The sequence below is a fragment of the Oncorhynchus mykiss genome, chromosome 8 (genome assembly GCF_013265735.2).
Source record: "Oncorhynchus mykiss isolate Arlee chromosome 8, USDA_OmykA_1.1, whole genome shotgun sequence".
Lineage (NCBI taxonomy): Eukaryota > Metazoa > Chordata > Actinopteri > Salmoniformes > Salmonidae > Oncorhynchus > Oncorhynchus mykiss.
In genome coordinates, this window is record NC_048572.1 from 70938856 (window position 1) to 70965914 (window position 27059).

The 27059-nt window shown below is 40.7% G+C and overlaps 1 protein-coding gene across 3 annotated transcripts in view; it reads left to right on the top strand.

Moving 5' to 3' along the window:
* Positions 1 to 27059, top strand: part of LOC110530469 (gamma-1-syntrophin) — a 38911-nt gene that overhangs the window by 2452 nt on the left and 9400 nt on the right. For all 3 annotated transcript variants that reach the window (XM_036986100.1, XM_036986101.1, XM_036986099.1), the window contains exons 2-12: positions 9443 to 9717; positions 10921 to 10975; positions 12866 to 13000; positions 13258 to 13314; positions 13538 to 13595; positions 13701 to 13744; positions 13961 to 14002; positions 14320 to 14422; positions 14754 to 14836; positions 15205 to 15335; positions 17151 to 17280. In XM_036986100.1, coding sequence (XP_036841995.1) covers positions 10949 to 10975; positions 12866 to 13000; positions 13258 to 13314; positions 13538 to 13595; positions 13701 to 13744; positions 13961 to 14002; positions 14320 to 14422; positions 14754 to 14836; positions 15205 to 15335; positions 17151 to 17280 — 810 coding nt within the window. In that variant the 5' untranslated portion in view covers positions 9443 to 9717; positions 10921 to 10948. The remainder of the gene's footprint in view (positions 1 to 9442; positions 9718 to 10920; positions 10976 to 12865; positions 13001 to 13257; positions 13315 to 13537; positions 13596 to 13700; positions 13745 to 13960; positions 14003 to 14319; positions 14423 to 14753; positions 14837 to 15204; positions 15336 to 17150; positions 17281 to 27059) is intronic.

Here is a 27059-nt window from a genome sequence, read left to right on the forward strand (position 1 = left end):
GAGTAACTACCTCCTTAATTTCAAGAATAGTGGTGCCTGCATCATGGTATTTGTATGCTTAACATCGGCAAAGATAAAAAATAAACGGAATGGCTCTAATCGCAGGCAAAATCCTAGAGGAAAAACTGTTTCAGTCTTTACTGCAGACACTGGGAGAGGAATTCACCTTTCAGCAGGACAATAACCTACAACACAAGTCAAATCTACACTGAAGTTCCTTACCTAGAAGACAATGAAAGTTCCTGAGTGGCCAAGTTACGGTTTTGACTTAAATCTGCTTGACAATCTATGGCAAGACTTGAAAATTGCTATCTAGCCATGATTCCTAACACCTGGACAGAGCTTGAAGATTTTTGAATAGAATAATGGGCAAATAATCCAGGTGTGAAAAGGGGGGGTGAATACTTGTCTTAATAAAGGTATATTAGCCTTGTCTTTCATTCATCTAAAAAAAAAATGAAAATGTTTGAGTGTATTGTGTAGATCATTGACAAAAAAAGTACAATTTAATCAGATTTAATCCCACTTTGTAACATAATTAAATGTGAAGAAATCCAAGGGGATGAATACTTATGATACCCACTGTATCTTGTTACTATCCATTGGCTTTGAAGTGGATATTAAGACTCTAGGTTTGATTGTCACTCTCTCATAAGTAGTATTCAAGGTAAGCTGCTCGCTGAGTTCAATGAGCCTAACAGCTACACCTGTTAGGGCTGTATCAAGGCTTTATCATCAATATTCTGTAATTGTTACAAATTCTTGTGAAAGGAGTATTGAGCAGTGCAGGTCAATGGTCAAAGGTAGCAATCTAGTTGATGTATTGAGTCAGATCCCAGTTTCTATTAAATGAAAAGGTGTTGACATATCATTGACATGTTTATGCTCCGACTATACCCCCTCTACCCCATACAGCTAATACCATAAATCAAAGATCTGTAGGTCAAGTTAAGAATGTCTTTGTCAAGAAAACCAAGGCTTGAGGGAAATTTGCCAATAAGGTCCTGTGACAAGATGTCAACCAGCCTACATTATGACTAGCTCTCTCCTACCTACAGTGCCACATTGTATACCATGAAGTTGGAAGGAGTATGATAGATTAACACATGCACATAACATAAAGCAGGGTTCCCCAACTGGTGGTACGCGGGTGATTTTATGTGGCTGCCCATTGTTGGACATAAAAGACTGTAAAACACCAGCAAATATAGCTCCAAGTGATTTTAATTTTGGAAATCTGTTCCAAAGTTTTCCCACATTTAATAGAGAGATATACAGTATGTGATCGTATATCTGTTTTTGTCAAATATTATATATGTTTGGGATTCTTGCAGTCAATTTGCAGTCTACAATTGATTTGTAATTATGTTACCAAAGACAGTACAGTTTGAAGATAGGCAGAAACTGCTTCTCCAGTAGAAATCCTTGAAAATTCTTGTAGGCGATGTCATGGTGACATTGGCTAGCTAAGCTAATGCACAAAAACATGGAATCGCGCCGAATTGCGCATCTGCCGTCAAATCAAAAGCACTCCTTTGATATAAAGTAGTTTTTGACAGAAATTTAAGTTTGTCACTTTCGAGGTTGGAGTAAAAACATGTTCAGTTAGACATTGGCTTGAATCTATGTAGGTTGTCTCTTTAGAAATCGAGAAAATGAACAACTAAGGAGGAATTTTTCACTTCTCTCATTGACTTCTCAAACCCCAAACCCTGGCCTGGTACGCTGAGTCTGCTTCACAAGTGTTCACGGAAGTCTTGCGATGTTGCGCCTCTGGGTTTAGAAACTGTGCTATTACCATTATTAGGCTACAGCTATTATTTGATTAGCCAACTATTGGCACTACTACCACCCTTATCATCTCTTTAACATTTGATTCACACATGTTGGTTTATGTATTGAGTCAGATCAGATAGCTGTTAGATGTTATGTGCATGTGTTAATCTATCTATTTATTTATTTTATTCTAACTTGGCCTTTTGGGTGCATCAATGTTGCCTTTGAAAGTTATAAGTAAAACATTAAAACTGCTAAATGTTCTCTCAGCCTCATGGCAAAATGTGAACAATAGCATGTGATGAGCAATAAAGCAGCACATTTTTCTCTCTGACCCATGGCAAAAAAAAGTGTAGAATTGCAGGAAATTTGCTTTTAAACTGCAATATTTTATCTTAGCGTCATGACAACATGTGTAGAATAGCATTATAAAACTGCTAAATGTTTAACAAATGTGTTGAATTGCAGAAAGGTAGCTATTTTCACAAAAGGAAATCTGCCCCCCCCCCCCCCCCCCCCCCCTAAAAAATACATGTAAAAAAAAAGATTGTTGCCCCAGGTTCCCAAATGCGGTAGTCGGTCCCTGAATGAAAGCCAATTCCACTGTGAAAAGACAAATTAGAAGCACTGATCCTGATGTTGCCCTTTAGCTATGGCTGCTGCCTCTGAAATAAAAATGTAGAGGGTAAAGAGAGGCTATATGTCAAGGAGAGGCTGTAAGTCTCTCTGGATGAGAGCATCTGCTAAATAACTCAAATGTAAATGTAAAATGTAAGGTGAGGTTGTGGCCTTGGTCATCTTCATCACAATTTACTGCAGTTCCAGAGCTGAGCAGGGGAAAGAGGAAGACTATCACACCTCATATTTCTCTGGGGGGCCGATTCGGTCGACCATCCATCCGTATGAATTGTCCCAGATGTTGACTGGATTTTACTGAGAACGAATGCTACAGTTGAAGTCGGAAGTTTACATACACCTTAGCCAAATACATTTAAACTCAGTTTTTCACAATTCCTGACATTTAATCCTATTAAAAAGTCCCTGACTTAGGTCAGTTAGGATCACCACTTTATTTTTTATAATGTGAAATGTCAGAATAATAGTAGAGAGAATGATTGATTGATTTCAGCTTTTATTTATTTTATCACATTCCCAGTGGCTCAGAAGTTTACATACACTCAATTAGTATTTGGTAGCATTGCCTTTAAATTGTTGAACTTGTGTCAAACGTTTCAGGTAGCCTTCCACAAGCTTCCCACAATAAGTTGGGTGAATTTTGGCCCATTCCTCCTGATAGAGCTGGTGTAACTGAGTCAGGTTTGTTGGCCTCCTTTCTCACACACGCTTTTTCAGTTCTGCCCACAAATTCTCTCTATGATTTAGGTCAGGGCTTTGTGATGGCCACTCCAATACCTTCTTTTTGTTGTCCTTTTACCAACACCTTCTTTTTGTTGTCCAATACCTTCTTTATGTTGTCCTTTTACCAACACCTTCTTTATGTTGTCCTTTTACCAACACCTTCTTTTTGTTGTCCAATACCTTCTTTATGTTGCCATTTTGCTACAACTTTGGAAGTATGCTTGGGGTCATTGTCCATTTAGAAGACCCATTTGCGACCAAGCTTTAACTTCCTGACTGATGTCTTGAGATGTTTCTTCAATATATCCAAATAATTTCCTACCTCATGATGCCATCTATTTTCTGAAGTGCACCAGTCCCACCTGCAGCAAAGCACCCCAACACCATGATGCTTCCACCCCCGTACTTCACAGTTGGGATTGTGTTCTTCGGCTTGCAAGCCTCCCCTTTTTTCCTCCAAACATAACGATGTTCATTATGGCCAAACAGTTCTTTGTCCCCATGTGCAGTTGCAAACCGTAGTCTGTTTTTTTTATGGCGGTTTTGGAGCAGTGGCGTCTTCCTTGCTGAGCGGCCTTTCAAGTTATGTCGATATAGGACTCGTTTTACTGTGGATATAGATACTTTTGTACCTGTTTCCTCCAGCATCTTCACAAGGTCCTTTGCTGTTGTTCTGGGATTGATTTGCACTTTTTGCATCAAAGTACGTTCATCTCTAGGAGACAGAACGCGTCTCCTTCCTGAGCGGTATGATGGATGTGTGATCTCATGGTGTTTATACTCGCTTACTATTGTTTGTACAGATGAACGTGGTACCTTCAGGCATTTGGAAATTGCTCCCAAGGATGAACCAGACTTGTGGAGGTCTGCAATTTGTTTTTCTGAGGTCTTGGCTGATTTCTTTTGATTTTCCCATGATGTCAAGTACAGAGGCACTGAGTTTGAAGGCAGGCCTTGAAATACATCCACAGGTACACCTCCAATTGACTCAAATGATGTCAAGTAGCCTATCAGAAGCTTTTAAAGCCATGCCATAATTTTCTGGAATTTTCCAAGCTTTTTAAAGGCACACTCAACTTAGTGTATGTAAACTTCTGACCCACTGGAATTGTGGCACAGTGAATTATCAGTGAAATAATCTGTCTGTAAACGATTGTTGGAAAAATTACTTGTGTCAAAGTTACAAATTACTTGCACAAAGTAGACTTCCCAAAGCTATAGTTTGTTAACAAGAAATGTGTGGAGTGGTTGAAAAATGTGTTTTAATGACTCCAACCTAAGTGTATGTAAACTTTCAACTTCAACTGTATAAGGGTTTGTGTAATCAATAAACAATAGCACAAACAGATTTGACTGTAGATGCTTCAGTCAGTCTGTCAGTCAGTGTACGTCAGAGTGTTATGTCTCTCTGTTTGCTACAGAGTCGCTGTTGTACAAAAATACAATTGTTTGTCCTCTAGCCCAGGCAGCGCAGAGCGATGAGTAAATTAGTCAATCCTCACAAACTCTCATAGCTCAAAACACACAACACTAATAGTGCTATTTTTGTTTCTTAATTACTTTTGTTCTGTATTGCAACTCAAAAAATAGAGATAGATTTCAGCTAATGTTAGCCCAGTGGTGTTATTCATTGTGTAATATCAATGTGGGAATGAGTTAAAATGCACATTGTTTAGTTAGAGCACGTACAGCACATTGACTCAAGTTATGATGTTATTTGCTTATTACAGATAAGTAGGTTGTGACTTTATAATTTTGCTTAAAGGGCAAGTATGTCAGTTATATATTAGACGCCAGGTAAATGCCATACAGAGTCTTGATGCATTGTTTGTTGATTGTTCATTGCTTCATTTGTGATATATGTTTTCAAATCATTCATGAAATTGCAAAATGTCTAGGAGTACTATTTGGGAACAACTCCACATAATTACACAATTCATCTGGGAGGTATAAATGTACAGAATTAGAGTTCTGTCAGATTTAGCTCAAACTAAAATGAGAAGTTTCTTATTTTCCCCTATGACGTACATTGAATGTAGGCTATTATAAGACCATTATTTCTGGTAATGTGCTATACATCCTTCAGACAGTATACCCCCATTTGACAAATGTGTCACTTGTCAAACAAATTGCTTTTTGTGCACAACCATGTCCCTTAGCATTTCAAGTCTTTTGCTGATTTAATAGAGGATACAGTCCTCTATTTCAGAAAATAATAGGCTACGTCATCTGACAGTGCAAAGTTGTTTCTATCAGGCCGATGCTCACTGCAATGCACTTAGGTTATTCATATTTCATGTTTGTGTATCCTCACAGCATGATACCCCCCCACCCCCCATGTAGGACTGGCTTGTTACACTGCTAATGGCTGCTACTTGAATTTCATGTTGTACTTCATGTTATTCTCATTTTTAAAATGAGTTAGGTGGAATTAACTATCTATTATAAGAGGCACTGTAATGTGCATGAATACCTATGAGTTAAATTAATGCGTTAATGTTAATTGAGACAACAATGTCCGATTATTTGCTTCACTTCACTCAAGGCATTGGCTTATATGTTAGTATATTATCATGTGTTGTTAATGGGACAATTTATTCATTTTAATTAAGAAACTCACTGGAGAAAAGTATATAAAACCCACCAGATGGTAAACGCTTGAACTCTAAATAAAATGTACCCCTCTTTAAAGCCACAATCTGGAGTTTGTGTTTTAGCCCCGCCACTTGGTTTGGTATAAATCTGAGAGATGGGGCTGGGGAAACGTAACCAACCCTCTCAAATTCATAAACAGAGCCATGGACACAAGCACCGATAGTCCATGAGTTCAACGTTATAGTTTTAAACACATTTTGAAGCTATAAATAAACCGTATATTCACATAACACCATTTGGTCATAATGAACCATTCCTGGATATTCAGTGCTATAATGGGCCAGCACCAGTTTGTGAAATGCTCCGGTTGGATTTAAGTTGGCACCCACTTGATAGTTGTAGGCTATGCCATGCCAAGAACCATTCATCACAATCAGGAAGGTCAGGAAGCGGGTCCATAAATGTGTCTGTCACTAATTTACCTCTGCTCCCTCACTCTCACTGCTGAATGGAACTGGTACAGAGCGAGCGTAATAGCACTGACCATATTGGTATAGAGAGATTGAGCACACATACGGTTGTGGCTCAGGTATTAGTTAACTTGAAAATCTCAAGAAGTAATAGCAATCTCTTCCTCTCCCTATATACTTGACAGAATTAAGAAAGTTACGGGGGTAATGCGGGGAGCAGTTTGACAGTCCCTTTTTCAAATGATGCAAAATAGTAGACAAGGACTCAGGAACTAGCAGAATATACAAAAGCCACACACACACACACACACACACACACACACACACACACACACACACACACACACACACACATACACACACACACACACACACACACACACACACACACACACACACACACACACACACACACACACACACACACACACACACACACACACACACACACACACACACACACACACAATCACAGCCATGCATAGGCCTACTGTAAGGAGCATTTGAAAACAGTACACTAATTAGGGTGCTCTTGAATCTGACGGATCCTCTGTAAATACTGAGAAAATAATTGGTTGCTTTCTGAGGTTAGCCTTTGGAGAGCGACGATCAAGCACTGTTGACTTGTTTTTCTTATTCTTTCTGTCATGCAAAAACTATCAGGAGAAATCGAGCACAGACAGGATAAGAACATAAACACTATTTATTATAATGAAACCTCATGGTAAGTGCTATGGAATGCAATGAGATAGACTTCAACTATTTAATTGGAGAGTCAGCTCACTGTTTCATAGGACTACTCATGGTTGTTTTGTCACCAATTCATTTAAGTAGATTTTTTCCACATGAACCAAATTTGTGCGTTTGGTTATTATCCCATTTTTCTGATGACTGTGCAGGTATGGACATATGGTTGAGAAATGGAAAATACTGTAGTTACTTTGGTTTGGATATGGCCTCGGGTCGGTTTGGCTCCAGATCAAGGACCGAGGTAGAGAAGAACTCATAGAGAATATCTAGTAGTTTTCATCTCATATTATCTCTATGGAAGAATCCGCCAAGAGAGAAGAAGGAAGGGAGATGGGCGTTGCTGGAGGTGGGATGCAGAAATCAGCCAGCACACCATTGTGATGTATGTCACTGTTTATATACTGTGTAGGCAGAAGGGTAGACAGAGTTGTAAATTGATCCTGTCATCTGATTGATTTAATTTTTCCTCCTGAACCTATGTGTTAATTTCAACTAATCAACAATAATGGGAATTTCACCTGGGTCATTAATGCATTGAAACCAAGGAAAAGCTGTCTTTGCTAAAAGCTTTAAGCTCACATACCAGACTTTACAGATAGGCGTAAATGTACAGTATGTTGGGGTATACTCCATATCCAGAGGCACACTCGTCTGGTTACATAAGACTACTAAGGGCTCGGTCCGTATCCGTATCACGTCAGATCTGTGGTATGGTCAGATTGTCATTTCAAGGTCATTTTCGATTGAGCCGACATATGCAGCATTTACCGTGAATGCAGTCTCCGCGAGCATGGGTAACATTGCCTTTACATTTTGTCACGCTATACCACAGATCTTCTACGATACGTATTGAATCGAGCCCTAAAGCTTAAGCCTCGAGCTACTATAGTCACCTCCCTTAGATTCAGGTCACGGTACCAAGGTAACAGGTCGAATAAATGGCTGGTCTCTTCCTCAAGGGCCGACACCTGCTGTCTTCAGGTCCTAGGCAAGGCGATGTCTCTATCAGCCAACACCTTCCAAGCAAATTAAGCAAAACTACTCCTCTCCACTCAACGCTAACTTTCTACTGCTATTGTGTCAGCGCCAGGAGTGCTATTTGAGAAACACTGTGCAGTGATTTGGGGAAAATATCTGTGCCTGTGAGTTACGCTGACTCAACTTAAATTGCACATAAGGTTCAGCTCAGTCTATCTGACTGGGATTCTGGCAGTGAAGTGAACTGCTTGCATTTGTCAGTATGTTCTCGAGGGCCCCTGCTGGAAGCAGGCCTGCATTCGTGGACAAACAGCCAGGCTGCATACAGAATATGAAACATTTCCTTTTTTAGATGCACATTTTAGGACAGATGTAGACATTCATTTTTAAAGAAGGTCTAAAAGAGCGTCGGAATGCATCACTCAATGAGTTGGCAGGCTCCAGATGGAATGAGTTGGCAGGCTCCAGATGGAATGAGTTGGCAGGCTCCAGATGGAATGAGTTGGCAGGCTCCAGATGGAATGAGTTGGCAGGCTCCAGATGGAATGAGTTGGCAGGCTCCAGATGGAATGAGAAGGCAGGCTCCAGATGGAATGAGTTGGCAGGCTCCAGATGGAATGAGTTGGCAGGCTCCAGATGGAATGAGTTGGCAGGCTCCAGATGGAATGAGTTGGCAGGCTCCAGATGGAATGATAAGGCAGGCTCCAGATGGAATGAGTTGGCAGGCTCCAGATGGAATGAGTTGGCAGGCTCCAGATGGAATGAGTTGGCATTCTCCAGATGGAATGCCACGATATTGAGAGACATTGCAAAGGCTGTGTTTAAATAAAGGTTTAAACAAAAAAAAGTATTTTAGCATACTCTTGGATGCAGAGAGAAAAGATTTCCGTAACATGATGATGTATAGTTTCAAATGTGAATGAAAAGTGAGTTGAAAAGGTGCCTTAAAACAATGATCACAGAGGCAGCTTGCCAATACAGCTTCACAGATATGTGATATCGTGTCAACAAATGTGCACTAACGAGAATAAATTCTCCTGAGGTTTCAATTGCAACACAACAAAACACCTTGGCAGAAACGTTTGCGCTTGGCATACAAACAACAAGGACACTGAAGAATACGTGTTAATTGCCGTTAGGTATCTATATTTTTGGACCCACAGGTGCCTTCAACCTGCAGCAGTTGAGACTTTTCACCGCGTTGTAACAAACTGCTCTCTGAAATTCACCCTCTGCGCTTGTCAAACAAATTGCCTCTGTGCCTTCCCATAAACTGGTTTGAAAACCATCACACCCGGAGTTATTCTGTCAAGTCATCAGTCTTTTTGCACTGGGAAATATTTCTGTGCGATGATTGGGAGCTCTGTAAATATGAAACATCATTGCATCCGGTTAAAGTGGTATGGGCTGTTACTGTCGTGCCATAATTTGTTGGCATTAGCCTTTTATAGCCTCATGGTTTAGTTCCCACTACCTCACAAACAAACTAATGTTATGTTTTGATCTCAACTCAGCTCAATCTGGATCTGAGTGGAACTGCTCCTGAGTCCACCATCGGACACCCTCCGTAACCACTGTTGGAACTGTGGCAGCACATACACCAGGTCAGCCACTGCCCAGAGCCAACACCAAGCCCACCGCAGGCCAGGCCACCAGCTCCACGGGAGGGCATGCGTCCCCCCACAGCCATGCCCAGGGAAGCTCCTCTGCCACGGGTAGGATCAGTGCTCACCTGCCTGCTTCATGGCTAGACCTCTACAGACGAAGAGCCGGGGGCCTTTCTACTGAGGTGAGCCTTGAATATATACTGCAACATATACCCCTCGAGCACAATGTTGTTATAGTGTAACTATTTCCTTCTCAAGGACAGCAGTTTTTTTCACCACAAAGTTGAGAGGTCAAGGGAAGCATATGTTCTATATCTATTCTCATCCCCATCCAGAGCCATGTATTTATTGCTCTGTACTACTCCTTCATCTGATACTTGTTTTCAAAAGCTTCAATGATTAGCCCTGCTGTAACTCTGTAACAGATAGTGTAACACAGTCAGTCAGGTGACGGGAGCAATAGATTCCATATTGAAACATTTATCAGGATAGATACTTAGGTTCCCACCTTCAGTTTATGAATTATTCATAGACATTTAATGGTCTCTGGTTTCCCCCCTGATTAGTTCTGCACAGGATTCTGCTTGAAAGAAGTGAAATTGCAATGAAAATCTATTACTCTGGATTGATATTGCTGGTCCCACAAGGATGACATGACAGAAAATAGGCAGACCATGCTAGTGGGTTTTGTGTTTATATTAAGTGGTGCACAATCATACTACTTGAGTAATCTGTGTTATTACTACAAGTGAGAAGAACCATGTCACTGACTAACTGCTAGGTAATCTGTGTTATTACTACAAGTGAGAAGAACCATGTCACTGACTAACTGCTAGGTAATCTGTGTTATTACTACAAGTGAGAAGAACCATGTCACTGACCAACTGCTAGGTAATCTGTGTTATTACTACAAGTGAGAAGAACCATGTCACTGACTAACTGCTAGGTAATCTGTGTTATTACTACAAGTGAGAATAACCATGTCACTGACTAACTGCTAGGTAATCTGTGTTATTACTACAAGTGAGAAGAGCCATGTCACTGACTAACTGCTAGGTAATCTGTGTTATTACTACAAGTGAGAAGAACCATGTCACTGACTAACTGCTAGGTAATCTGTGTTATTACTACAAGTGAGAAGAGCCATGTCACTGACTAACTGCTAGGTAATCTGTGTTATTACTACAAGTGAGAAAAACCATGTCACAGACTAACTGCTAGGTAATCTGTGTTATTACTACAAGTGAGAAGAACCATGTCACTGACTAACTGCTAGGTAATCTGTGTTATTACTACAAGTGAGAAGAACCATGTCACTGACTAACTGCTAGGTATTTTGTTCAAGAAGCTAATGCAATTGAATTCCCTCTTCTGTCTTTTTCCAGGGCAGATTCCCTCACTGTACCATAGCACATGGATTTCAGGACTTCAAATGAAGAGGTAGGTAGAATTTCAGTTGAATAGATTTCAATCCCTCAGCATTTTGCAAAGATAATTGGAGCAAATTGGTCTGCCACGGCAAATAGCATTTTGTCTTTTTACTTGACAGCGTACTCAATTGCTGACACATGTTAACCTTTGCACCACCACAAGTGTCATTGAATTATCATATCTCTACAATGCATGATTGGCTTAGGTAGATGAAAATGTGACTGTCCTTGTTGCATACCTGGTGCCAACCGCCTGTGGTGTAAATTGTGAATGTACACAGACGACAGTGTCTGACTGGAGTTGATGATGTAGCTAGATAAAGATGGAGAGGATTAGGATGAGAAGGTAATGATGAAACACAAGATGGGATCAGAGATAAGGGTAATTACATACATGCTCTACAGCAGGTCAAACAATGCTCAGCCGAGTAGAGAGAGACAGAGAGAGTAGAGGCTGCTTCTGATCTACCCAGTGATAGATATATCAGCACCGTAGCTCTGATTCAGCTCGGCTAACGAGAATGACTGCCTTCAACGTCTCTCTCTCTCTCTCTCTCTCTCTCTCTCTCTCTCTCTCTCTCAACACACGCACACACAAACTCACACGTGTGAGTCATACACACACCGTGGATATAGTGTGCAAGGCAACTCACTGTAAAAAGACTTTCACATTGAGATGCTGCTGTTGATATTAATACACACCCAGGCTGATTTTGTTATGGTTTCTTTACACAGATCTAGATACTGTACAAGTAAATGTAATTCTTTGAGTTGCCATACCTACCATGTCACCTTATTTTTTAAACTGGTATCCTTTAGTGACCTAACTGCGTTTGTCATCAAGGATGCATAGTGTGCACCGCCCTATGGGACTCCCAATCACGGGCGGTTGTGATACAGCTTGGAATCAAACCAGGGTGTCTGTAGTGACGCCTCAAACACTGAGATGCAGTGCCTTAGACCGCTGCGCCACTCGGGAGCACCTAAATCATGTAATCATGTCAGGTGAAGGTGGTTTTATTATTTAGACTTAACCGTAGTTTCAAGGACAGGACATGCATTCCAATTAGTTGGTGGGGAATTGGCTATACAGAATGCAAATGTATGCAGATCAGCTTGTTTTAAATGGATCACGGGATATGATGATGATTTCTCTCATTCCTTTCAGAGAAATGCATACCTGGTGACTGAGCATAATTTATTAAAACTTTTTAATTCCACAAGACCTTAGATGGATAGACAAAATGAAGATTGATTATTTAATTGGAGATTTATTAAATTAGATGATTGTAAATATTTTTTTTCTGCTGCCTGTGATTAAGAGGCGTATCGTTGCAGTTATCTGGTTTTGGAAAATTATCAAATAAGGATTTTTATTTTCAGGGCCAAGACAACAATATATTTTAGTCTGATTAATGTTATAGCACAGTGCATAGAAAATACATGTAATTCAAACCAATTAGTGAAAATTATTTACTGAGAACTAACCTAATTAGCTTAACTATATTTCTACTGTCTCCTATTATCAAACATAATTGCAACATAATATTGAAGATGTATGCAATATAAACACTAGTGGAATTGTTTTCCCCCTGATGTGATCACGAATAATAACTTCCGAAATTTCCGAAACCTATTAGATACAATGTAATTGAAATGGTTTCTTGGTTACTAGCTTTCTGAAAGTGGAATTCACATAATGTATGGGGCATTGTTTTACATGTCACCATTTTGAAATTAACAGGCTAAGAAGAATTATCATTATCATACATGTCACTCTGTCAAGTCTCTTCAATGTCTTTACAATTTGATGACATTTTCATTTGATTTAATTTCATGGCCAGTTAATTTGGACAAAGAAGAACGATACATGATTTTCCCACTTTGATTTACTTTGCAGACAAAGACTGGGGTTTATCTGCTGCAAGATGGTAACGAGGAGCCTTTCAATATTCGACTGCACTTGGCTAAAGACATTCTGACCATTCAAGAGCAAGATGTCATCTGCGTGTCAGGAGAACCATTTTATTCCAGTGTAAGTAACCTGCCCTGCATGTCAAATTAAATACCTTGGGAAAGGATGTTTCAATTACCAGAAAAAGATATCATGTTGGGCAGACGATACATTTGGAACCATGAGAGTGAAGTGTGAGCATGACTGGAGAGAAAATACCTTTTAAAATGGGCCTTTCCTTTGTCAGCTTTGTTATACTTGTATTATCTACGCTAAACTTTTATACTCGTAAGTATGTCCACAATAAACACCTCTTTATTCCATCTGATTCCTTGTAGGAGAGAACTGTAACGATCAGAAGACAGACGATTGGAGGTTTTGGCTTGAGCATTAAGGTCATTTAGATCTCCATTGATTAGACTGTTTCTGCCTATTCTATCATTGAATTTACTGTTACCTAATGCCATTGATCTTTTGAAGCCACAATTGATATATCAACAGTAGACTAATGGAGTATCGTATTGGAGAAGACACAACAGTTTTTCTCTTTTTTCCCTCTGTTTCTTTCCTTCAAATGTTTGTGCAACAAACTACATAACTATATAATTCACCCCCTAGGGAGGCGCAGAACACAAAATCCCTGTTGTGATATCAAAAATATCAAAAGAGCAAAAAGGTAAGCTTTCCTTTTTTTTGTTTTTTTTTTGTTTCCATTTCACTATGAGTTATGAATCGCGGTTTATTTACCCAAACGTAATAATATCTAATATATTGTCTGCAGCTGAACTGTCTGGGCTGCTGTTTATTGGAGATGGGATCCTCCAGGTAAGGGATAATGATGAGTATTTTGACAGTTTCTTCTGTCTTGGGTTATTCAGTATTTGTACTACAGGTATGTCTGATCAAATTCAAACTCCTTCACACTTTGCAGATGGATCACAATACGATATGTTAGTTCACTGAGCCACCTCATATCATGCATATCATCAATTTAATGGATTGGATATTATTGTTACTAACAAGAAGACTGTTTGTTTTTAGATAAATGGAATAAATGTTCGAAGCTATCGCCACGAGGAAGCGGTAAGCAGCTGCCAACTTAATATTTTATATTTCCCTGAAGCTGCAAACACTTGCAACACCACTTTATCTTGTTTAACGTTTTGGACCTTATCTTTGGGGCATGTAAGATGAGTTTTACACCTTTTCCGATTTGTGTGTATCAACCTCCTAAATGTGTGAGGCTGCGTAAATCTCCCAGGTTTTTAACCGATATCTAATCTACTTGTTCTAAGAAGGGAATTTGTACTACATCCATCATCCAAGTACGTGGTTGAGATGAGTAACAGACTTAGAAGTCCTATGGCAGTATTGTAAATTCACCAAATATTTCTTTACAGGTGCAGGTTTTGCGAAATGCCGGAGAGGAAGTCACTCTGACTGTGTCTTTCTTGAAGAAGACACCTGCTTTTCTGAAACTGCCCCTCTGTGAAGACTGCACATGTACGTGCATCTTAGAAACCTCCAAAGAAATATAAGAGCTGAAATTGTATGTTATTTTCAGTAAGGATATGATGAGAGAAAATAAAACAAGATTGGAGAAAAAAACTCCATCTGCACATGGATTACATGATGATTCGTGCATTGACTGTTATTTGTCTCTGGTATAATTATCTCTGAAAAAGAGCTGGAAAGAAAAGTTTATTTAAATATAGTTTTTACCTGAAATAGAGCTAGACATAAAAGCTCTGGATATTGTACCAAGGCTAAAGAAAATATGATATGACTTCCAAATGACTGAATAAATAACTTCTGAATGTCATTCTCCTCCCAGGTGTTCCAAGTGACCAGAGCAGTGGAACGTCCTCCCCTCTGTGCGACAGTGGCTTACACCTGAACTACCATCCTAACAATACGGTACAGTTTAGCATTCTTAACCCACCCCATTTTGAGACTGATCTCCTTTCTGTACAAGTCTCAGCCATATCTGTCTCTGCAACTCTTGTAACAATGCCAGTAGGCTGTTGTTATTCCGCAGTGGCATTCACAGGCAGACGGTGACAGTCCGGGTGCTCTAACTCTTTCTCTGGGCCAGAGGAAAAAACAACGTATTCAGTAGTTGAACTATGGCTTGCACATATACAGCTTCTGCTGCATCTACATCTACCTGAATGAATCATGAACAAGCCTGGGCTATTGACGTATTAGAAAAATGATGGGAGATACTATATGAAGAACTAAACTAAGAGGTGTTCTCTTCTTTCTGTGTGTATAAACCCCTCTAGGACTCACTGTCCTGCTCATCTTGGCCCACGTCCCCTGGGCTCCGCTGGGAGAAGAGATGGGTGGACCTGCGCCTTATTCCTCTCCTCCACTCCCGTCTGTCACAGCACATCCCGGGCTCTGACGTCTGCAGGTAAGCTCAGCGCTGGGCTGCAGCCGGGGGACCGGGGAATGTTTGTTGTCAAAACACAGCCAGGGGCCATTCTCTGTCACTACTGCTGAAGGTTCAGTGGCCCCTGTGCCTCGTCTATTTGAGAGGGGTCTTCTGGCGAGGGACTTTGGGGGCTAGGTGTTAGGATGACTTGTCTCCTGTAAAGAGACTATTCAAATGGAGAGGTCAACCACTGGCAGTTACAGTGCCTTCGGAAAGTATTCAGACCCCTTGACTTTTTCCACATTTTCTTCTAAAATGTATTCAATAGTTTTCCCCCACTCAAATCTACACACAATATCACATAATAACAAAGCAAAACTTGGTTTGCTGCACAGCTATTTTCAGGTCTCTCCAGAGATGTTCGATCTGGTTCAAGTCCGGGTTCTGGCTGGGCCACTCAAGGACATTCAGAGACTAGTCCCGAAGCCACTCCTGTGTTGTCATGGCTGTGTGCTTACGGTCGTTTTCCTGTTGGAAGGTGAACCTTCGTCCCAACCTGAGGTCCTGAGCGCTCCGGAGCAGGTTTTCATCAAGAATCTCTCTGTACTTTGCTCCGTTAATCTTTGCCTCAATCCTGACTAGTCTCCCAGTCCCTGCCGCTGAAAAACATCCCCACAGCGTGATACTGCCACCACCATGCTTCACCGTAGGGATGGTGCCAGGTTTCCTCCATACTTGACGCTTGGCATTCAGGCCAAATAGTTCAATATTGGTTTCATCAGACCAGAGAATCTTGTTTCTCATGGGTTGAGAGTCCTTTAGGTGCCTTTTGGCAAACTCCAAGCGAGCTATCATGTGCCTTTTACTGAGGAGTGGCTTCCGTCTGGCCACTCTACCATAAAGGCCTGATTGACGGAGTGTTGCAGAGATGTTTGTCCCTCTGGAAGGTTCTCCCATCTCCCCAGAGGAACTCTGGAGCTCTGTCAGAGTGACCATCGGGTTCTGGGTCACCTACTTGACCAAGGCGGTTCTCCCCTGATTGCTCAGTTTGGCCGGGCAGCCAGCTATAGGAACAGTCTTGGGGGATCCAAACCTTTTCCATTTAAGAATGATGGAATGATGGAGTACCTTCAATGCTGCAGAAGTACCCTTCCCCATATGTGTGCCTCGACACAATCCAGTCTCGGAGCTCTACGGACAATTCCTTTGACCTCATGGCTTGGTTTCTGCTCTGACATGTACTGTCAACTGTGAGACCTTATATAGACAGGCGTGTGCCTTTCCAAATCATGTACAATTAATTGAATTTACTACAGGTGGACTCAAATCAAGTTGTAGAAACATCTCAAGGGTGATCAATGGAAACAGGATGCACCTGAGCTCATTTTTGAGACTCATAGCAAAGGGTCTGAATACTTTTGTAAATAAGGTATTTCTGTTTTTTGTTTTTAATAAATGTGCACAAATGTCTAAAAACCTGTTTTCGCTTTGTCATAATGGGGTATAGTGTGTAGGTTGCTGATGAAATTGTTTAATTTAATCAATTTTAGAACAAGGCTGTCGCGTAACAAAATGTGGAAAAAGTCAAGGGGTCTGAATACTTTCCAAAGGCACTATAAGACAGTGGTTCCTCCATTTGCTGCAAAGCTTGCTTAGCTGTTACTTATTTCTCTTGAATAGAAATTGAGACGGCATGGGTTATGATTAATATATGGACAGACAAGTTGTTTGCCTGACTAAGGATAAAACATTTTTGAGATATGCCTTGTTCATATTGATATCGATATTAATATCATACTGAATTGGTGCCAACCACTACTAAAAAGTATATTTGTCTGATTCTGATTTCTAAAGGAAACATGCATTTCAAGTCATAGCTGTGGATGGGGTTTGCAGTGGGGTTATCACGTGCCCCACTGCTGAAGATTGCCTAGATTGGCTCCAAGCAATAGCAGCCAATATATCAGCTCTCACCAAGCACAATGTGAGTACAATCAAACTAAATTGATGTGCTTCTTAGGCAAAAACATGAGTAAGATAGATTCGATTTTAGGTCGATTTTCCATACTCTTAAACAGCCACGGGTTCGGTTTTGATGAAAAATGTAATAGAACACTGTATTACTACACTCATATGGATTGAGGATGGCTGTTAAGGTGATTGAGTATCTACACACAGTAGTTAACCTATAACAGTTTATGATCTTGTCAATTTTCATTAAGGTTTCACACAGCTAACTATCATTAAATGTGTCAGATGTATCATATAAGTCATATACTTATGAATGTCTTTTCATGCTATGGGACATGAAACATCCACATTCTTGGAGGCGTAAGTCACAATATCAGTGTTGGTGTTTGGAGGCAGTCACTACATACACTTACACCCCCCATGCTAACCAATACACTTGTATTAGCTATAATTCATAATAATGCATTATGTAATAATAATCATCCCGAGAGGTGGTAAGCAAATTAAAAGTAATTCAGGAGATAGCGACTGTGTACTATGCTCCATTTCTCTGTTTGAATGTCTTTGAAAAAGCTTTCTCTGGCTGGATGTGTTAAACAGGTTAGTGCTTTGTGTTACTTCCAGATGGATAGTGCTCAACAAACAGGGGAAGGCAGTTCTGTATCTTACTGCATGGACCATCCTCAATTTGTATCCTCCAGACAGAAAGCAAATATACGTTTTGTTTTTTAGTGTTGCTATCTCTTAGCAGCACAGTTGATTTTTTCCAAATACATAACAGGTTGGCCATTAGTGTTTAATGATTAAGTGGACCTGGCAAAGACCAGGTCAGGAAGTAGAGCTAAAAGCTAGCCTGGCTGTCGCTCGCTAACTCTAAGTCCCACTCAGATAAATCTTCATTCTGGACTCGGTGGGTGGTTGGAGCACTGCTGAGAGAGGGGTTAGGAATGTAGCTAGTAAAGAGCATCTCAACACCTAGCATAGTATTAGCAACCTCTGAGAAATGTAATTATAATGCAGCCTGAGGGCAGTGTGAGGGAGACCAGCGTCTCTAGGGGGCGAATGTGGAGTGGAATAAGTGAGGGGTCACATTGAGCATAATAATGATGAGTCACTGTCAATACTGTACTGTGTGGATGAGAGGGTTTTCTGGCTGTCGCCACCTCGCTCATCTCTTACTGTACCAAAGTGCATGAAAGAGGTTGTAACCAAGATATGATTACGGTGCATTCGAAAAGTATTCAGTCCCCTTGACTTTTTCCACATTTTGTTACTGTTACAGCCGTATTCTAAAAATGATTCATTTTATTTAAAACATGTTCATCAATCTACACACAGTACCCCATAATGCCAAAGCCAAAACAGATTTTAAGAAATTTTAGCAACAATAAAAAACAACAACAACTGAAATATTACATTTACATAAGTATTCAGACCCTTTACTCAGTACTTTGTTGATGCACCTTTGGCAGCCATTACAGCCTTGAGTCTTCTTGGGTAGGACGCTATAAGCTGGGCACACCTGTATTTGGGGAGTTTCTCCCAATCTTAGGTGCATATCCGCTCATATCTGCCCATCCATCAGGTTGGATGGGTAGCGTCGCTGCACAGCTATTTTCAGGTCTCACCAGAAATGTTTGATCGTGTTCAAGTCCGGGCTCTGACTTGGCCGCTCAATGCTATTTAGAGACTTGTCCCGAAGCCACTCCTGCATTTTCTTGGCTCTGCATTTTCTTGGCAGTGTGCTTAGGGTCGTTGTCCTGTTTGAAGGTGAACCTTCGGCCAGGTCTGAGGTCCTGCGTGCTCTAGAGCAGGTTTTCATCAAGGATCTCTCTGTACTTTGATCTGTTCATCTTTCCATCGATCCTGACTAATCTCCCGGTCCCTGCAGATGAAAAGCATCCCCACACCATGCTTCACCGTAGGGATGGTGCCATGTTTCCTCCAGATGTGACGCTTGGCATTCAGGCCAAAAAAGTTAAATCTTGGTTTTATCAGACCAGATAATACTTTTTCTAATGTTCTGAGACTTTTTTAGGTGCCTTTTGGGAAACACCAAGCAGGCTGTAATGTGCCTTTTGCTGAAGAGTGGTTTCCGTCTGACCACTCTACCATAAAGGCCTGATTGGTGGGGTGCTGCAGAGATGGTTGTCCTTCTGGAAGGTTCGCCCATCTCCACAGAGGAACTCTGGTGCTCTGTCAGAGTGACCATCAGGTTCTTGGTCACTTCCCTGACCAAGACCCTTCTCCCCCGATTGCTCAGTTTGGCCGGGCGGCCAGCTCTAGGAAGAGTGTTAGTGGTTCCAAAATTCTTCCATTTAAGAATGATGGAGGCCACTGTGTTCTTGGGGACCTTCAATGTTGCAGAAATGTTTTCGTTCCCTTCCCCAGATCTGTGCCTCAACATAATCCTGTCTTGGAGCTCTAAGGACAATTCCTTCCACCTCATGGCTTGGTTTCTGCTCTGACATGCACTGTCAACTCTGGGACCTTATGTAGACAGGTGTGTGCCTTTCCAAATCATGTCTAATCAATTGAATTTACCACAGGTGGACTCTCATCAAGTTGTAGAAACATCTCAATGATGATCAATGGAAACAGGATGCACCTGAGCTCAATTTTGAGGCTCATAGCAAAGGGTCTGAATGATTATGTAAATAAGGTATTTCAGTGTGTTTTTTTTAACAAATTTGCCACATTTAAAAAAAAACTCAGACTGGGGGGAAGGTTCACCTTCCAATAGTACAACGACCCCAAGCACACAGACAAGACAACGCAAGAGTGGCTTCGGGATAAGTCTCTGAATCCCCTTGAATGGCCCAGCCAGAGCCCGGACTTGAACCCAATCGAAAATCTCTGGAGAGACCTGAAAATAGCTGTGCAACAACGCTCCCCATCCAACCTGACAGAGCTTGAGAGGATCTGCAGAGAAGAATGAGGGAAACTTCCCAAATACAGGTGTGCCAAGCTTGTAGCGTCATACCCAAGAAGACTCAAGGGTATAATTGCTGGCAAAGGTGCATCAACAAGGTACTGAGTGAAGGGTCTGAATACTTGTAATGTAAATGTGATATTTCATTTAAAAAAAATAAATAAAAAAAAATATATATATATATATATATACATTAGCTTCAATTTCTAATAACCAGTTTTTGCGGCGTTTTAATTATGTGGTATTGTGTGTAGATTGATGACAATTTTTTATTTATTTAATCCATTTTAGAATAAGGCTGTAAGGTAACAAAATGTGTAAAAGGGGAAGGGGTTTGAATACTTTCCGAATGAACTGTATGTGGTATTCTGACCCAGAACCCAGCTCATGTATAGTCCGGTAATAAAAGGCTTCTTTCCATAACATTGAAAAAATAAACATTGGGCCCTCTACTGGATCACTGTTAAATTGTACACTTTTGAAAATGGGACGCTGTGAAAATGTAAATGTAATAGCTACAATTTGGTATAATTTGGTTCTCTCTCTATTCCTGTGAGAGGGTTCTACTTATAGCGCGGTGTGAATTTGGCGGTGCTGATACCTGGGTTCAAATACTATTCCAAACCATTGCAAATGCGTTATCTGTGCTTGATTGAGCTTGCCTGGCTTCATGGGCCAATAGACTAGTCCCAAATCTTTAAATCCCACCTATCTGGCGCTCTAGGCAGGCTAGAGCAAACACTTAAAGTATTGGAAAGATTTTAAATACTATTTGAAACCCGTTCCGAGCTGCTGATACCTGTAATCTTGCAGAATGTTTCATTTGAAGCCTCAATGCTGTCTCTGTCTCTCAATTCAATTCCATTTCAATTTAAGGGTCTTTATTGGCATGGGAAACATATGTTTACAGTGCCAAGCAAGTGAAATTGATAATAAACAAAAGTGAAATAAACAATAAAAAATTAACAGTAAGCATTACACAAAAACAAAAGTTCAAAAATAATAAAGACATTTCAAATGTCATATTATGTCTATATACTGTGTTGTAATGATGTGCAAATAGTTAAAGTACAAAAGGAAAAATAAATAAACAGGTGTTTGTTCTTCACTGGTTGCCCTTTTCTTGTGGCAACAGGTCACAAATCTTGCTGCTGTGATGGCACACTGTGGTATTTCACCCAATAGATATGGGAGTTTATCAAAATTTGATTTGTTTTCAAAGTCTTTGTGGGTCTGTGTAATCTGAGGGAAATATGTGTCTCTAATAGGGTCATACATTTGGCAGGAGGTTAGGAAGTGCAGCTCAGTTTCCACCTCATTTTGTGGGCAGTGTGCACATAACCCCTCTTCTCTTGAGAGCCAGGTCTGCCTTCGGGGGCCTTTCTCAATAGCAAGGCTATGCTCACAGAGTCTGTACATAGGATTTCCTTAAGTTTGGGTCAGTCACAGTGGTCAGGTATTCTGCCACTGTGTATGTACTCTCTGTTTAGGGCCAAATAGCATTTTAGTTTGCTCTGTTATTTTGTAAATTCTTTCCAATGTACCGGGGACATTTATTTTTTCAGCAAACATTAGCTATGTCGTCTTCAGTCGCATCGCCTCCCCATTCAGTTAAAGTAAACTCACCCCATTCCGTACAAATGTGCGCAACCGCAACATTCAAACGAGGCTACAAAGAAAACTAATGGGACTGTAGCGACTGTGTTGACTTCAAAATCGGGGGTGTGAACTAGGTTTCTATTCATGCATTGATCGACATGGTAATGGCTCTATAGTATTGGAGAAAAAAACTGTTGTTGAAAAAAACTGACCCTCCGTTACATCGTGGCGTGTCATGTCGTAACGTACAGCACGCATAAAGCAACTATTTCTGAATTATAATCTCTCTCCACCAGGTGTAGCACTTCTCTCATCCTTTAGAAACAAGAAATGGACAGTGACGAGGGTAAGGGGGGGATACCTAGTAATTTTTTTCATCATCATTGCATGCGATCATCATTCTCAAAGCCGCTGTTTACTTCTAAGATCACTTTAGCACCGCCCTAAAAACCCGATTCAAATTGGACACAAACCTTCAAATAGGTATGTAATGACACATTATATAAACTCTTTATAGTGTTTTATTTACATTTTAGATGAGATAAGGTGATAAGTTGGACAGATCGAGTGAAAAAAAGCAATTTTCCCACACGACATCTCTCCTTCTCACTATCACGCATTAGTTTCACTTCTCCACCTGCCATTTTTAAAAAGACCTGACGGGGCTCATTGCCTGCTTGAATTATGCAGAAACGGGCAGCGTTTAGGTCATGCCATTTATTTTGTTGGAAAGGGAAGAAATTGTGCTTTACAATGGTATTGACATTACAGTTGATCTGGAAGTATTACGTTTTTGGGGCGCTAAAATAAGGGCAATTGTACGGACCAAAGCGATGGTCGGTCGGTAACCCCTACACCATAACCCTCTAAATTTTAAATGGAGGTGCAAGCAGAGGGCTTCAACGTTGGCCTATGACTCTTTTCCATTTGGAAACTCCCGGTTGTTGCATCGAAAGTGCCCTTCATTGCGAAGTCTACCTCCACGAAGTGCTGTCTGCAAGTGCTGTCATCTTTAGGACATGGAGCCACTTCTTCAAAAGTTGTGGGTCCTCGGGCAGGCGATTGGTGGATTTTTTTTGAACCAATTCATACAGCCTGCCGCTATACAGTTCATATTTGAATTACTAATTGTTGTTGCCATCTTCGTTGTCCGCACCTAACATCACTCTCTTCGATTCACTCTCCGCTTGAAAACTCAATACCACAGACAATTTGATGATTCCTGCCAGTGACACACTGGCGTCAGTCATTACTATGGAAATTTAAAATGGCACTGACCATAGCTCAAATAAATCTTGTTGACGATCAAAATACTAAAAATAGAGATGTCAGTTAAATGCACATGTTTAGTATTAGTGGATTGACTACATCTAGTAGCTTTGATTTAGTTCCTGAAGTGTTTCCATTCACCTTTAATGATAATGCAGAGAATTTTCCCAAGGTTGCTGTTGACGCATATTCCCCGGTAGTTATTGGGGTTGAATTGTCTCCCCTTTTGTGGATTGGGGTGATCAGTCCTTGGTTCCAAATATTGGGGAAGATGCCAGAGCTGAGGATGATGTTAAAAAGTTTTTTAACCAATTTGTGGTCTGTATATGTAGGATACCATCAACCCCACTAGGCCTTTTTGGGTTGGAGGGTTTGTATTTTGTCCTGTAGTTCATTCAATGTAATTGGAGAATCCAGTGGGTGTGGTAGTCTTTAATAGTTTTTTCTAAGATTTGTATTTGATCATGTACAGTTGAAGTCAGAAGTTTACATACACTTAGGTTTTAAAATATATAGATATTTCACCTTTATTTAACCAGGTAGGCTAGTTGAGAACAAGTTCTCATATGCAACTGCGACCTGGCCAAGATAAAGCAAAGCAGTTCGACACATACAACAACACAAAGTTACACATGGAATAAATAAACATACAGTCAATAATACAGTAGAAAAATCTATATACAGCATGTGCAAATGATGTAGGATAAGAGAGGTAAGGCAATAAATAGGCCATGATGGTGAAGTAATTACAATCTAGCAATTAAACACTGGAATGGTAGAATGTGCAGAAGATGAATGTGCAAGTAGAGGTACTGGAGTGCAAAGGAGCAAGATAAATAAATAAATACAGTATGGGGATGGGGTAGATTGGATGGGCTATTTACAGATTTTTTTCAGTTCGTTCCAGTCATTGGCAACAGAGAACTGGAAGGAGATGCGGCCAAAGGAAGATTTGGCTTTGGGGGTGACCAGTGAGATATACCTGCTGGAGCACGTGCTACGGGTGGGTGCTGCTATGGTGACCAGTGAGCTGAGATAAGGCGGGGCTTTACCTAGCAGAGACTTGTAGATGACCTGGAGCCAGTGGGTTTGGCGACGAGTATGAAGCGAGGGCCAGCCAACGAGAGCGTACAGGTCGCAATCGTGGATAGTATATGGAGCTTTGGTGACGAACGGATGGCACTGTGATAGATTTTATCCAATTTGTTGAGTAGAGTGTTGGAGGGTATTTTGGAAATGATATCGCCGAAGTTGAGGATTGGTAGGATGGTCAGTTTTACCAGGGTATGTTTGGCAGCATGAGTGAAGGATGCTTTTTTTGCGAAATAGGAAGCTGATTCTAGATTTAATTTAGGATTGGAGATGTTTAATGTGAGTCTGGAAGGAGAGTATACAGTCTAGCCAGACACCTAGGTATTTGTAGTTGTCCACATATTCTAAGTCAGAACCGTTCAGAGTAGTGATGCTGGACGGACGGACAGGTGCGGGCAGAGATCGGTTGAAGAGCATGCATTTAGTTTTACTTGCATTTAAGAGCAGTTGGAGGCCACATAAGGAGAGTTGTATGGCATTGAAGCTCGTCTGGAGGTTAGTTAACAGAGTGTCCAAAGAAGGGCCAGAAGTATACAGAATGGTGTCGTCTGCATAGAGGTCGATCAAAGAATCACCAGCAGCAAGAGCGACATCATTGATGTATACAGAGAAGAGAGTCGGCCCGAGAATTGAACCCTGTGGCACTCCCATAGAGACAACCAGAGGTCCGGACAACAGGCCCTCCGATTTGACACACTGAACTCTATCAGAGAAGTAGTTGGTGAACCAGGTTGGAGTCATTAAAACAAGTTTTTCAACCACTCCACAAGTTTATTGTGAACAAACTATAGTTTTGGCAAGTCGGTTAGGACATCTACTTTGTGCGTGACGCAATGAATTTTTCCAGCAATTGTTTACAGACAGATTATTTCACTGATAATTCACTGTATCACAATTCCAGTGGGTCAGAAGTTTACATAAACGAAGTTAACTGTGCCTTTAAACAGCTTGGAAAATTCCAGAAAATTATGTCATGGCTTTAGAAGCTTCTGATAGGCTAATTGACATGATTTGAGTCAAATCGAGGTGTACCTGCGGATGTATTCCAAGGCCTGCCTTCAAACTCAGTGCCTCTGTGCTTGACATCATGGGAAAATCAAAAGAAATCAGCCAAGATGTCAGAAAATAAATTGTAGACCTCCACAAGTCTGGTTCATCCTTGGGAGCAATTTCCAAATGCCTGAAGGTACCACGTTCATCTGTACAAACAATAGTAAGCAAGTATAAACACCATGGGACAATGCAGCCGTCATTCCGCCCAGGAAGGAGATACGTTCTGTCTCCTAGAGATGAACGTACTTTGGTGTGAAAAGTGCACAACAATCCCAGAACAACAGCAAAGGACCTTGTGAAGATGCTGGAGGAAACAGGTACAAAAAAATCTATATCCACAGTAAAACCAGTCCTATATCGACATAACCTGAAAGGCCGCTCAGAAGCCACTGCTCCAAAACCGCCCTAAAAAGCCAGAGTATGGTTTGCAACTGCACATGGGGACAAAGATCGTACTTTTTGGAGAAATGTCCTCTGGTCTGATGAAACAAAAATAGAACTGTTAGGCCATAATGACCATCGTTATGTTTGGAGGAAAAAGGGGGAGGCTTGCAAGACAAAGAACACCATCCCAACCGTGAAGCACAGGGGTGGCAGCATCATGTTGTGGGGGTGCTTTGCTGCAGGTGGGACTGGTGCACTTCACAAAATAGATGGCATCATGAGGTAGGAACATTTTGTGGATACATGTATATTGAAGCAACATCTCAAGACATCCGTCAGGAAGTCAAATCTTTGTCGCAAATGGGTTTTATAGAAAATTTGTGGGCAGAACTGAAAAAGCGTGTGCGAGCAAGGAGTCCTACAAACCTGACTCAGTTACTCCAGATCTGTCAGCAAGAATGGGCCAAAATTCCCCCAACTTATTGTGGGAAGCTTGTGGAAGGCTACCCGAAACGTTTGAACCAAGTTAAACAATTTACAGGAAATGCTACCAAATACTAATTGAGTGTAAACTTCTGACCCACTGGGAATGTGATGAAAGAAATTAAATCTGAAATAAATCATTCTCTCTACTATTATTCTGACATTTCACATTCTTAAAATGAAGTGGTGATCCTAACTGACCTAAGACAGGGAATTTTACTAGGATTAACTGTCAGGAATTGTGAAAAGTTTAAATGTATTTGGCTAAGGTGTATGTAAATTCCAACTTCAACTGTATATGTTTTTGCTGTTTGTTCTTTGTTATAGAGCCAACCAAATTGGAGAAGTGGTTTATCCATACATCTTCTTTTTGGATAGATAACTCTTTGTGTTGTTTGTTTGGAGTTTTCCAATTTTCCCAGAAGTGGTTAGAGTCTATGGATTTTTAAATTATTTTGAGTTGATTTCTGACGTGCTGTTCCTTCTTTTTCCATTGTGTATTTCTGTTGTTTTAGTGATTCACCACAGTGAAGGCGTAGGCTCAGGTTTTCTGGGTCTCTATGTTTTTGGTTGGATAGAATTTTTCTCTGTTGAGATAATTTCATTAGTAATTTCTAGCCAGATGTAAAATGTTCCTGGTTTGACTAATTTAATAGAGTAGGTTAGGTCTGCTCTATACCAAATGAGCATACACCCTGAGTCTCTTCCCTGTTTCACACCTGTCAGTTTGGTGGATGGAACTACCAGCTCTCTGTAACCTAGAAGGCAACCAGTGGGTCCGTCTCCTTTATAGCATGTTTCTTGTAGGATGACAATGTCTGTATTTCCAATTTCTATAGGAAGTCTGGGTTCCTGCTCTTTAGGCCAAAGGCAGATGACCTCAGACCTTGTATATTCCAGGACGAGATAGTAAAAGCTTTGTGTGTTCCAATGTGTCTAGTGTTGTTTTTGTGTGATTTAGGCCCTCTCTCTCTCTCTCT